Source organism: Spermophilus citellus (assembly GCF_964194105.1).
Source record: "Spermophilus citellus genome assembly, chromosome: 1".
Taxonomy (NCBI): Eukaryota; Metazoa; Chordata; class Mammalia; order Rodentia; family Sciuridae; genus Spermophilus; species Spermophilus citellus.
Genome location: NC_138182.1, coordinates 207,964,837 through 207,979,498, shown reverse-complemented (window position 1 = coordinate 207,979,498; position 14,662 = coordinate 207,964,837). Strand labels below are relative to the sequence as shown.

The 14,662-nt window shown below is 34.4% G+C and overlaps 1 protein-coding gene across 9 annotated transcripts in view; it reads left to right on the top strand.

The window, feature by feature from the left end:
- Nucleotides 1-14,662, top strand: part of LOC308648339 (uncharacterized protein) — a 568,826-nt gene that overhangs the window by 258,437 nt on the left and 295,727 nt on the right. For all 9 annotated transcript variants that reach the window (XR_014021795.1, XR_014021796.1, XR_014021797.1 and 6 more), the window contains one exon: nucleotides 12,280-12,396. Coding sequence is in view for 6 of the 9 variants with exons in the window: in XM_081292963.1 (XP_081149089.1) it covers nucleotides 12,280-12,292 (13 nt within the window). In the remaining 3 variants the exon portion in view is untranslated. The remainder of the gene's footprint in view (nucleotides 1-12,279; nucleotides 12,397-14,662) is intronic.

Below are 14,662 nucleotides of genomic sequence, written 5' to 3'. Positions count from 1 at the left end.
ACAACACAGACACAACATACCAGAATCTATGGGACACAATGAAAGCAGTTTTAAGAGGGAAATTCATTTCTTGGAGTTCTTACCTCAAAAAAAGAAAAAACCGACAGATAAATGAACTCACACAACACCTCAAAAACCTAGAAAAGGAAGAGCAAAACAACAGCAAATATAGTAGAAGACAAGAAATAATTAAAATTAGAGCAGAAATCAACGAAATTGAAACAAAAGAAACCATTGAAAAGATAGATAAAACTAAAAGTTGGTTCTTTGAAAAAATAAATAAGATAGACAAGCCCTTAGCCATGCTAACGAAAAGAAGAAGAGAGAGAACTCAAATTACTAACATACGGGATGAAAAAGGCAATATCACAACAGACACTACAGAAATACAGAAGATAATTAGAAAGTATTTTGAAACCCTATATTCCAATAAAATAGAAGATAATGAAGATATCGATAAATTTCTTAAGGCATATGATTTGCCCAGATTGAGACAGGAAGACACACACAATTTAAACAGACCAATAACAAAAGAAGAAATAGAAGAAGCCATCAAAAGACTACCAACTAAGAAAAGCCCTGGACCAGATGGCTATACAGCGGAGTTCTACAAAACCTTCAAAGAAGAATTAATACCAATACTTTTCAAGCTATTTCAAGAAATAGAAAAAGAAGGAGCTCTTCCAAATTCATTCTATGAGGCCAACATCACTTTGATCCCAAAACCAGACAAAGATACTTCAAAGAAAGAAAACTACAGACCAATATCTCTAATGAACTTGGATGCAAAAATTCTCAATAAAATTCTGGCGAATCGAATACAAAAACATATCAGAAAACTTGTGCACCATGATCAAGTAGGATTCATTCCTGGGATGCAAGGATGGTTCAATATACGGAAATCAATAAATGCTATTCACCACATCAATAGACTTAAAGACAAGAACCACATGATCATCTCGATGGATGCAGAAAAAGCATTTGACAAAGTACAGCATCCCTTTATGTTCAAAACACTAGAAAAACTAGGGATAACAGGAACTTACCTCAACATTGTAAAAGCTGTATATGCTAAACCTCAGGCTAGCATCATCCTAAACGGAGAAAAACTGAAGGCATTTCCTCTAAAATCTGGAACAAGACAGGGATGCCCTCTATCACCACTTCTATTCAATTTAGTTCTCGAAGTACTAGCCAGAGCAATTAGACAGACAAAAGAAATTAAAGGCATAAAAATAGGAAAAGAAGAAATTAAACTATCGCTATTTGCGGATGACATGATAATATACTTAACAGACCCAAAAGAGTCTACAAAGAAGCTGCTAGAGTTAATAAATGAATTCAGCAAAGTGGCAGGGTATAAAATCAACACGCATAAATCAAAGGCATTCCTGTATATCAGCAACAAAACCTCGGAAATGGAAATAAGGAAAACCACTCCATTCACAATATCCTCAAAGAAAATAAGATACTTGGGAATCAACCTAACAAAAGAGGTGAAAGATTTATACAATGAAAACTACAGAACCATAAAGAGAGAGATAGAAGAAGATCTCAGAAGATGGAAAAATGTACCCTGTTCATGGATAGGCAGAACTAACATCGTCAAAATGGCGATATTACCCAAACTTCTCTACAGGTTTAATGCGATGCCAATCAAAATCCCAATGGCATTTCTTGTAGAAATAGACAAAGCAATCATGAAATTCATATGGAAAAACAAAAGACCCAGAATAGCAAAAGCAATTCTAAGCAGGAAGTGTGAATCTGGAGGCATAGCGATACCAGAGGTCAAACTGTACTACAAAGCAATAGTAACAAAAACAGCATGGTACTGGTACCAAAACAGGTGGGTAGACCAATGGTACAGAATAGAAGACACAGAGACTAATCCACAAAGTTACAACTATCTTATATTTGATAAAGGGGCTAAAAGCATGCAATGGAGGAAGGATAGCATTTTCAACAAATGGTGCTGGGAAAATTGGAAATCCATATGCAACAAAATGAAATTGAATCCCTTTCTCTCGCCATCCACAAAAATTAACTCAAAATGGATCAGGGAGCTAGGTATCAAATCAGAGACACTGCGTCTGATAGAAGAAAAAGTTGGCTACGATCTACAAATTGTGGGGTCAGGCTCCAAATTCCTCAATAGGACACCCATAGCCCAAGAGTTAACAACAAGAATAAACAAATGGGACTTAATTAAACTAAAAAGTTTTTTCTCAGCAAGAGAAACAATAAGAGAGGTAAATAGGGAGCCTACATCCTGGGAACAAATTTTTACTCCTCACACTTCAGATAGAGCCCTAATATCCAGAGTATACAAAGAACTCAAAAAAATAGACAATAAGATAACAAATAACCCAATCAACAAATGGGCCAAGGACATGAACAGACACTTCTCAGAGGAGGACATACAATCAATCAACAAGTACATGAAAAAATGCTCACCATCTCTAGCAATCAGAGAAATGCAAATCAAAACCACCCTAAGATACCATCTCACTCCAGTAAGATTGGCAGCCATTATGAAGTCAAACAACAACAAGTGTTGGCGGGGATGTGGGGAAAAGGGTACACTTGTACACTGCTGGTGGGACTGCAAAATGGTGAGGCCAATTTGGAAAGCAGTATGGAGATTCCTGGGAAAGCTGGGAATGGAACCACCATTTGACCCAGCTATCGCACTTCTCGGACTATTCCCTGAGGACCTTAAAAGAGCGCACTATAGGGATACGGCTGCATCAATGATTATAGCGGCACAATTCACAATAGCTAGACTGTGGAACCAACCTAGATGCCCTTCAATTGATGAATGGATAAAAAAAATGTGGCATCTATACACAATGGAGTATTATGCAGCACTAAGAAATGACAAAATCATAGAATTTGCAGGGAAATGGATGGCATTAGAGCAGATTATGCTAAGCGAAGCTAGCCAAGCCCTAAAAAACAAATGCCAAATGTCTGCTTTGATATAAAGAGAAAAACTAAGAACAGAACAGGAAGAAAGAGCATGAGGAAAAGACTACAGTAAACAAAGACGAATGGGGGGAGAGAAACGGAGAGAGAAGGGAAAGCATATGGAAATGGTAGGAGACCTTCAAGGATACATAAAATTATAAGAGGTTATGAGGGGCAAGGGGGAGGGAAAAAAAAGGGAGAGAATTGAACAACAGCAGGGGAGGTAGAGAGGGAAGATGGGAGGGGAGGGGATGGGAGGGGGGATAGTAGGGGATAGGAAAGGTAGCAGAATACAACAGTCACTAATATGGCATTATGTAAAAATGCGAATATGTAACAGATGTGATTCTGCAATCTGTATTTGGGGTGAAAATGGGAGTTCAAAGCACAATTTGAGTCTAATGTATGAAAGATGATATATCATGAACTATGTAATGCGATAAATAATCAATAAAAAAAAAAAAAAAGAAAAGGCAAATTGCTAAATGATATTTATGTATGATAGCAAATAAATGAAATGTAAAATCTAAAATAATACCATACATATTTCATATGTACAAATATTGTAAAATCATACAGTCTTGCATAGAATTGATTCCCTAAAATTTCCGGCCACATCTTCATAAAAAGAGAAGGAAAGGCCCAGGGATGGGATTATAGCTTTAGATGTACTTAAATTCTTTATTAAAAGAGTCAGTAAACATGGAGAAAAGATGGAGTAATATTAACATCTGTTAGATCTGTGTAGCCTGCAATTAACTTCTGTTATATTACTTTTTATATATTTGAATCATTTCAAAAAAACAAAATCAATAAACAAAAATTGATTTGCAGAGCTTTCAATACCAATCAACCCATTCAAATGAGTTGACATAAAAGCCCCATATTGGTTTAGATCCTTTCATCAATATCAGCTGTACCTGAAAATTGGACAGATGGCAAATGTAATATTCTCCTTCCTTGACAGATGGATAAACTGGAAGGTTTAATTACTTTCTCCTAGTTTCAAAATCAGTAGCTCTGGAAACAAAATATTTTGTCCAATAACTTGAAGTTTTAGCTACCACACAGCAAGCATATCAGCCTTTATAGTTTCTACTCTGTGAGACAACATAACAAATTTACATGTATGTTCTATTACAAATATAAAACCAACTCTATATTCTGTGTATAAACAGACACTGTAGAAAAGGAAGACAATTTTCTTAAAATTTTAGTTTTTCTTATGCTGCTGTTACAAATGAGCTTTTTTCATCCTAACATATCCCACCCAAAATGACAATTTATTAATCATTTTTAAAGTGAGAGCTTAGAGGTTAAGTAAAAATCAAGAGTAAATCAGGTTCCTTACCAGAGCACTTGATTTTCTTGCTTTGGAAGTGGGTATTAAGGCAAAGAGCACCTGACTTATGTTCAGGAGGTGTAAATTTTCTTCTCAAGCTTTCCATTGGCTTTGTACTAAGAAAATTATTTGAATCTTCCATGATTTGTAAAGTTTCTGGAAGAAAAAATATATCCGGTTAAGACAACAGCATTAATCTTAAAATGCATTGCTTGCACAACTAGCTGGGGCTGGAAGTAAGTGGTCCCGGTAGGCCATAGTGGGAGATGAGTCTGGAGAAACTTTGAATTTTACTCTGCAACAACTAAGACTTTTGAGGAATGGTATAGTGTTATTAGCCTTATAATTTGCATGAGAATATTGTCATTCAGTTATTGCCAGTGTGACGTATGAAGAAATCATACTATATCAAGACAACCAAATAGGGCCATTTTTTTTCTTTCTCACAAAACAAGAAGTCAGAATGTAGACAGGCCAAAAAGCTGATGTAGCTCCTCCAGTGCCATCAAGGACTGGGGTACCTTCTACCTTTTTGTTTCATCGGCATTAGCTTGAATCGGTTGTCTTCATTCTCTCAAAATGTTTGTTTCATCTCGAGGCCGAAAGAAAAGAGATTTTCAGAAGATAAAATATTCATTCCAGTCAAGTCTTTTTTTTTTTTTCCTTCAGCTATATGATAACTTTGATGGGAGCCCTCTTCAGTAGACATAAGTACAGATATTTGGGGCCAGAAATGGATCACCAGAAAGTCCAGGCAGTGTATGTTACATGCCTGTGTGTTTTACCACACTATTTATTGACATATAGTTTATATACAAAAAAAATTATGTATATAAATTGTACATTTTGATGAGTTTTGACATGTATACATCTATAAAATCATTATCATAATTAAGATACCAAATATTTTAGGAGGTGAATATATTTAAATGGGAAATTTATCACCTGAATTAATTAAGTTTTTTTAGCAAAACAGAATTGGGAAAAAATAGCATCTCCCATAATTTTTATATTATAAATTCTCTAAAGGGTGCTCCTCCGAGTGGTTTTCCTCCTTCATCTTGGTGGACTCCAGGAGAACTTTAGGCATAGAGAGGGTAGGAGCATGCCTTGGGATTGTTTCTGGGCTGTGTCTGCCTTGGCAGGCAGTGTGACTATGACTTTTAGAGTCAAATCAAGGTTCAAACCCAGGTCCCATTACTGATCTTGAACAATTCTGTTAAATCAAAATTTCCTTATTACCAACTACATGAGAGCCATTCTGACATTCCCTGAGCATATAGCAGTAGAAAGGGTGAACAGAGCTTACTGTCTTGTGATGGCTGAGCCTTTCCCATACAAAGGAATTGTGGCAAAGATAACTTTAGTTCTTAAAACATGTAAATGTTAGTTTTATGGGAATCATTCAGATGCTGTCCTACATTTGGCTTTATTTTACTAATGCTGAAATTTGGGAGCTTGGATCTCTCCACTAGAAGGTTTGTTTGATTTTGGATTAATCCCAGGAGTTCTGGGCTTTTTTTGGAGCTAATTAAGGCCAACTATCTTCTTTCTCCCTCTACTATGACCGTAAGCCTCATTGGGTTAAGAGCACATGAACTAGTTTCTTTCCTCTGGGAAAAGAGAGTTCTCAAGTATCTTCTTGGAATCTGAGAAATTCCTTGCCATTGAAAATCCTTCTATTTTGAAGTCATTCAATTGCTGGAGCATATCCGCCCCACCCCTTCCCAGCTTACTCCTCTGGGAATGATCCTGGCACTGGGGAGACATCAGAGCTGCCCAGAGATGGAACTAATCCTAGACCATGGGGACCCTGATTCTTGACCACAAGCACCTTGATTTCTCCCAGGGGTATGAGGAATGCTGTGGAAGTTAACCATTCTTGCAATTTCTTTTGCTTTTGGATAATATCAAAAGTATATCAGTATATTATAATGATTATCTTTTATTAACTATTGAGATCCAGGCACTATGTATTTTTATAATTACTTTATAATTATTTAATTATTAATTCTTTTCATTATTTTGTAAATAGTTTATAAATAATTGTTTTGTTAATATATAACTAAGTGTTGATTAATTTTTATTACTTTATAATTATTCCCAGTTTTACACAACAGAAACTGAGGCTGCAGAAGGATGAACTTTCTGCTCAAGGTCACTCAGCTCACAATGGGTGGAGCTGGAATTCACACCCAGCTCTGTCTAACTTCAAACTCTACTTTCTTAACCACGGGAGCTATACTGTGGCTGCTTTTGGATTTGCTTCTTCTCGGGAAATATTTATCACAGCCGTCTTTGGAAACAGTTTTGTGGAAATCCCAAATGCCATATGGTCAACTCTGTTTCCCTTTTAAAACTCGCAATTCAGTGATGTGTTCAGGAAAAATGGCTGTCTTTGCCAGGCTCTTGGATTTTCAGGCTCTATGCTGGCTATATTGCTCTTCGGGTTGGCCTCCTGTGAAGCAGCCAGTTCTCAGAGCTTGAGGCATGCTGTGCCCTGGTAAAAACAGGAGCAGGGCTCACAAATGACACTTGCCTCTGCAAGACTGCCTTCCTCATGACTCTGAATTCTGTCCCTTTTCTCTGTTCAGTGTTAGTTGTGTCTGAAATGTAGTTGGATGGGCATTTGCAGTGAATCCCTCTGAACTTTTAAGAAGGTTGAGGGGTAAAGAAAGAATGGAGGAAAGGCAAAAAAAAGACACTCTATGCATATCCAAAATGCAAGTGGAAGGCATTCCTGCTGAACTTTCCCTTAATGTACTCCTGGCCCCAAGGTGGTTTCTCCTAACTCTTACATATTTCAGACATAGTTATACTCAAAATTAGTCTAATATTCAAATTTAACTGAGTGGTATGTATTTTATCCAGCAGCCTTAGGCAATGTATTCATTACTATCATGAGTAATTGGATCTTGGTTTTTATTCTTCATCTATGAAATAACATAAGATGTTCAATTCCTCTCCACATGTAGTGTAAGGATGAAGAATGTCCAAACCTTATTTTTGAAGAAACAGCTCAATACTGCCTTTTTCCTAATTCCTTTTCCTCAAGTAAAAAGTAATATCTTCTGACTCTTCTGACCAGAACAGGTATGTTCTGCCATGCCTGGTGCAGTTCTCTTCCTTTTAATTATTTCAAATCACTAATGTTCCATAGCAGTTAAAATGGCTTGAGGTCTGTCTACATGGGAGTTACACATCATTTCGAGGAGCTGAGGTGGTCCTAAGTAAGCTAGTTCTATAAGGAGACAGAATATGAACTGAGAGAGGGTTCTGGAATGATGAGGCACTCAGAACCTCAGTATTGGGGTTGGTATTGTGTGGCTTGTCTCTGCTAGATTTTTTACTTACATGAATCTTTATTCAAAGGTGGTCTTGAGCTTTTTTTTTTTTTTGGTACTTCTGTGCTCTAATTTTATCTCATATAAAAATTGGAGCTATATTAATTTGTAAAGTGATGTCTAAGAGTTTTATATTCTTTTCTAACCTATGAGGGTGAGTTTTATATTCTTTTCTAACCTATGAGGGTGGTATTAATAATTTGAAAACTTCCAATTCCCTGCAAAGTTTCAATGATTTGTACATAAATGCTAAAAGGCTCTGGAAAATATTCTGGAAATGGTCTTTGACAAAGCTCTAAATTATTTTTATTATCATTGATTTAATCAGTTTATCTATATCTTCTTTATTTGGTTTTTGAAAATGTATTTTTTTCTATAAGCTTATCATTTAAATTGAGACACTAAGATTATTTTTATAAAATTGGAGTCTTTCATTCTAATATCTTGTAATTTTTTTTATATCTTGTAATTTTTAACAATTGGAAAAATGCTGTGTTGATTACTCTCCTTATATATTGCCAATTTTCTCTAAATCTCATTTTTAATTCTGTTATGCTTTATTAATGTAAATTTGTTTATTTTTTGATTTATTAAAAATATGTTACCTTTAATTACTCTTTTTACTTTCTTTAAGTTTACATTATCCTGTAGTTTATTGAAGTTGTATCCATAGTCCAGATTTTCATTATTTGTTGATCAGTAATGAGAGACTATTTGTTCCCAACAATGGTTTTAACCATCTCTTATAATTTGAAAAAATTAAATAAGATGTTATTTTTTAAAATTATCTTTAGAGAATTAAAAGCAAGAAAATGAAGACAACTCATAATCTAAGTATCAGGTTTAACAAATTTTAACCTTTTATAGCATTTTCTTTCTTTCTTGCCTCTTAACTTTTATGCGTATAAAATGTCATCATACTACATATGCAATTTATATTTCTTAGCTTTTCAGTTAATATATTAGTGCCAGAAATTTCAAATCTATATCACCATTTTTGATAGCTGCATGGATACATTGTTAAATGCTTGAATATACAATGATTTTTAAATTTAAAAAAAAATTTAAGTTTCATGTAAAAATTTTATGTATTTATGGAGTACCATGTAATGTTTTTATATATGTTCACATTGTGTAATTTTCAAATCAGAGTAAACTTATGTGTCTCCTCAAACTTTTACCATTAATTTATGTGAAATACCATAATTTATGTAAACTACCCTTTATTGATGAACAAATATTAAAGCAGTTCCTGTTTTATGTTATGTATTTAATATAAAATGAGGGCATAAGTAATTTATAAGGTAGTTACCTAAAAAATGTTTTATTGGAAATGATTGTGTGTGCCTCCTCTTGTGGCAACCTTATGATTTATTTAGTGTGTACTCTAAATACAGAATTGTTTGGGGGTCACTGGAGATGGGCATGTTAATTTTCATAAGTTTATTGGGCTTCCTTCCAAATTGGTTATGTCATTTACACTTTCACCAGCACGTGTGAGAGAATTCCACACCTTCCAGCACCTCTAGCTATCAATAATGTTGTAGTCATCACCAGCCTGATAGCCTCATTATAGTTTTAATTTTTATTTCTTTAATTATTGGTGAGATTAAAGTTTTGATACATTTATTGATTAGTTAACATATACTAATATGATTTATATGTAAACATATGTAAATATTTAGTTCATTTAAACAGTACCTGGTACAAAATAAGTGCTAAGTGACTACTATTTCTTTATTTCAGTTTTGTTTTCTAAATTGCCTATAATGATCCTTTTCTTCTTTTCTATTGATGTTTATTTTATTTTATTTTTTTGGGGGATATACCAGGGTTTGAAGCCAAAGGCACTCAACCACAGAGCCATATCCTCATTTATTTATTTATTTATTTATTTATTTATTTATGTTTTTGGTTTTGAGACAGGGTCTCACTAAGGTGCATAGGGCCTCACAAAGTTGCTGAGGGCTGGCTTTAAACTTGTGATCTTCCTGCCTCAGCCTTTGGAGCTGTACGATCCACCACAAGTGGCTTGATGTTTATTTTTAAATTGTCTTTTAAAAGGATATTTGAGTTCACTTTGACCCCAGAGTTAATTAGGAGTATGACATTCTTTCTTGTCTCTTTACTTTTATTCATATAAAATATCATCATACTACAGAGATTTTTCTTATATAAATTGTATTCGATTTCTACCTTAATTTTTTCTTTTTTTTTCTGCTTGGATGCATATAGTATTCATCATTTACCCCTGAAATATTAAAACTTCAAAAGACCTCTTTTCACTAATCTGCCATATTATGAAGTCTTTTTATTCTAACATTTCATAATTTTCTTATATTATATCTTCAGTTATTGCTTCTGTCTCATTTTCTTCTGGTATTGTCTGGCATACTATTTAATGACACTGGATTTTTATTATTTGTATAATATACTTGTATCATTCTTTTTCTCATCTTTAAATCTTTGCTCTTTTTTCTCTGCATTCTGAAAGAACCTTTTAAGTTTATTCTTCATGCCACTAATTTCATTTTCTGCAGTGTCAGTTCTATCTTTACTGCCTCCATTCTAGATTAGAGTTATAATACTTTACTTTTTGTCTCTTTACCATCCCCTTTTATATTTGCTATCTTTTACTCAAGTGAACTTCTTTTTAGTAAGTAAAGCCTCACTTTATCTTTTATAGTGCATGTTTTCATAATTTTATGGGAACATGAGACACATGATTCTACTATTTACCTCTATTTCCTATATAGTGAGTAACTTTTAAGTTTTCCTATTCAAAATCTTGAATGGTGCATTGTTTTTTATACCATAGAATATTTTCAAAGCCTCATCTCCAGTATTTTTTTAGAGGGAGCAGTGGACTACCCTTTGGGTAGTTTAGACTTGTGCTTTCTTCTGTGGAGCTTGACTCTAGTTGATTATCAAAAATGTCCTCAGTTCACAGATTTGCCTCCCACAGCCTGTGGGGAGAAAGAAGGAAGGTGGACACCTGGGTACACCAACAGTGGAATGTTGGCTGTGTGGGTTTTCTCACCATATTAGGTGAAGCTGCTTTGCAGGTGTCGGGTTTCTAAGTCCAGTTTTGTCTACTGCCTCTTCCTTAACCAGCTTGCCTCAGGCCTTACACAACCTGCAGCTGAGCCCAGCTGCCTTCACAACTGCACTCTTACTGCATCCTATGACCTGTAAGAATTCAGGAACTTCAAAAAACACTCCCTCCAAATACTAGAGCTCAGCCTGAGCAAAACAAAGCCAAAGGGGCATATTTTCACTCTGCTGTCTTAGCGCCTCTAACCATAGCATCTTAACATTCCAAATAGGAAACTATGTCCTGGAGAATATGAGAGTTGTGCCTTAGTAATTGGTTTAATTTGCTTTTTATCTGATTTACTTTACTTATAGCTGAAACTTTTCTTAGTTTTTGTGTGTGGAAGTTGTATGCTTAGCTTATAAATTCAGAGGTGTTTTTCTCTTGTCTTTTAGTACTTCTGAACATTTCAGTGGAAATCTGAGAGTAAAGGATGTGAGACTCCTGTGCTCTGATTTATATTTCCAGTTCTTTTAACATTAGCCTGTTGACTATAACAGATTTTCATAGAATAGCTGATGACTGAATGAAGGATAGACATCATTCTGAATTGAAGGGATACTAGTTGTTTTATGTGACTTTAATATTTTTCTTGCATATGGGATTTCTTCATATTTCTATGCTAGGTACTTCAAATGCAAATACTGATAATAAGGTCTGCAACAGAAAAAATATTGGACTACTCTTGAAATAAGATCAAATATTTATTACTTAATTCATAAAATAAATTTTGTCTGCAATCCTCAGAGACACAGTAGACATAAGGATGAATAAGGAATGGCCTCTAACCTCTACAAGGAGTCTCATATGATAATAATATATTATATGATATAGTGGCAGTAACTACTTCCTCTCCCCACCCCCCAGGTCAAACATAAGAACTATTTCTTGAAAATGGAAGCATTCAGGATAATGAATGTTTTTCTTTTTCTTTTTTTTTTTTATTTCTGGCAATGGAAATCTTGTTGATTCAAGCAATTCAATGAAAGAATTATTTTACTAGGGGCTTATAAGAGATTGGGAGAAAGATTGGGAGAATGTTTATCTCACTAATCCTGGGGTAATTGAGGAAGAATTTCCTCTCTTCTGTGATGCCTAGACTCACTGGAGTCAGAGAAGTTAAATTTGACTGAATTTACATGTTAAGTATATTTTTCCTAAATACATGTGATTTTTCACTTTGTTAATAATTGGCATCAATGTGCAATCACATATTTATTTTAAGTACTGTTATAGTATTCCTATCCACATATAGAATGGGAGACAGAATATAGCTTCATTTTCAGAAGAAGACACATTTTATTTCTGAACTTTCTAAATTCTAGTCACTGTATGCCACTAATTGAAAATATTTTGCTCAACAGAAATAAAGATTATCTTTATTCAGCGGCAGGCATGTGGATCTTATCAAATATACAAATATAAAATGGATTATCAAATGTAAAAATGGATTTTGTCTGCCTACCCTCATTTAAGCCTCCTTTTGGTAAAATTGCCCTAACTTATTTTTGTTCCATTTTGTCTTCTAGGACTATCAAATGAGGTACTCCTTGCCCAATGCATTGACCACGTGGATCAAGCTATATCCATGAGACTTCCGTGTTTTTCTGAGAATTGCTTACCTCATAAAACTGTTGAAGGATTAAGTGAGTTAATGCTTGCAAAGTCTTTAGAAGCATTACCAACACAGGTTAAGTGGTACATAGTGTGGGCTTTCATCATTTTCAATCAGAGCGACACAGAAAAATATTAAAGTCACATAAAAGAACTAGCATCCCTTCAATTCAGAATGATGTCCATCCTTCATTCAATCATCAGCTATTCTAGGATGCTTAGAATGATTAGAGTTGGAAACTTCTGGCCCCACTGCCCTAAGACACTCTCTTTGTTCCTCTACACTGCTCCAAAAGGCAGCCCAATTCTTATTCTTCTCACAGTCTAATTATGAAGCATTTCCTAAAGTTCTATGAATTATCTCATATCTTTCCAATAAATTCACTCAGTAAATGATTCAACTCTCTGTTTCTTACAATCCAAGAATCTTGATGGATAAAGGGAAGATGTTAGTAAAGCTACAAACATTGCAGTTAAGTAATATTCCTCCCAAATTGCATTTATGTTTTACTTTGTAGTGTGTTCTCTTACACCTTCTGAATATGGTACTCTTTCATTCTGGGAAATTATATCAAGCAAAATAATAAGAACATACTAGGATCATGTGAAAGAAAAGATTGGAACAAGATAAAGTATGGAAATAAGTATCTATCCATTCAGTAGCACTAATTCTTAGGGAAAAGTCACCATTATCAACACCAAAGTCACATATGCCAGATGCTGTGTTTGGAAATTCACAGATACTATTTCCAACTATTATATTAGGTTTTTACATAATATTAAACTCATTTTAGAGATGGAAGAGCTGAATGTTAGAGGCTTGCTTAGCAGTTAGAAGCTAACTGGATATCTAGCACAAGTCTTCTCACTACAGAACCTGTACTCTCTAAAATGACTTGCCTGAATTTTTTTAAATTGTGAAATTTTTAAAAATTGTTTTTATGCTTGCATGGAATATTAAGTTGAAAACAATATTTATTTATTAATGTTTATTGGTATTTATTTATTATATTTTAATATTTATTGGTATTTATTCATTTTTTCATTAAGTATTTATTGAATGACTGTATGGGTAATTAAGGTGTCCATGAGTCTGTGTAGTCTTGTAGTCTTTTCTAGCCTTGAGGGATATGTCTTAAGAAGTAGCAATGGAAAAGTGCATGCAGAAGGTTAAATTAAATCTAAAATATGTCTCAAAGACAATAACAATAACTACTCCTTATTTTATCCCAGGTAATCCACTTGCAATTTATTTCAATAGATGACAAAAATCAACTTATTTCTTCCTTGTGCCCCTATCTTCAATCAATTCTATTATTCTAACATACATTCATACTGTGGTATGTTTAGGAAACTTTCTAAATTCTAGAAAATTTTAGTTCACTTATTTTAGGATCTTGCTATGCAGCAAGAATGTGAAGGGTATCATTTGCTAAAGAGAAAGTGGCTAGAGTCCTAAGTATGCCAGTACTGCTATTAAGGTTTTAGACACACCTGCATAGGACTAGAGGTGAGTAGCCACAACCCCAGGGAGCTAGAATGCAATGATTATGCAGAAACTTTTACAATATCTACAGTCTAAGCTGACAACCACTTACCCTCACCTTTTTTTAGCACTAATAAAGGGATCTTGCAAGAACATACAGAAAATTACGTTTTAACCTTTTCCCTCCCTTGATTTCATGTGATATATTATCCCAGTTTAGCAATAGAAGGAAAGAGATTAAACAAGTTGCCCTGTTGACAGCAGAGTTTACTTTGTGCAGAAGAAATTTTCTGTGTGCTCAAAGATACCAATGTTTGCTTTCCATGTAATGGAAAAAAAAAAACCATAAAGGTAATGAGTAGACACTCTAGCAGCTACCAAAGAAGCACAACTCAGCTTTGGTTGTCCGTGGGCAGAAAGGTTCTGCATATTCAGATTCATTATTATTAATTCATTTTATTTTTCAAGACTTGGTCTATGGGAGATTGTAAAATCTATTCAGTGGTGAAAGGGAACATAAGATTTCTGTGGAAAATTAAACTGAAGAAAAGAACAAAATGAGATAGAAAGTATAAATGCCAGAATAAACAATTCAGGACAAAATAGTGTAGGCAGCACACGAGTGTGAGCTTTTGTTATTACTAAGCAGAGTGGCAAATGAGTAGAAAGTGGTTAGAGCTGGAACATTCTGACCTCCAGCATCAGTCTCCTAAAGAAGCTTAAAATACAAACAACAAACAAGCAAACAACCCCGCCCCAAACTCTTTTTTTCATAACTGGTTTGGACATACTAAAATATCCTGCCTCCTTTT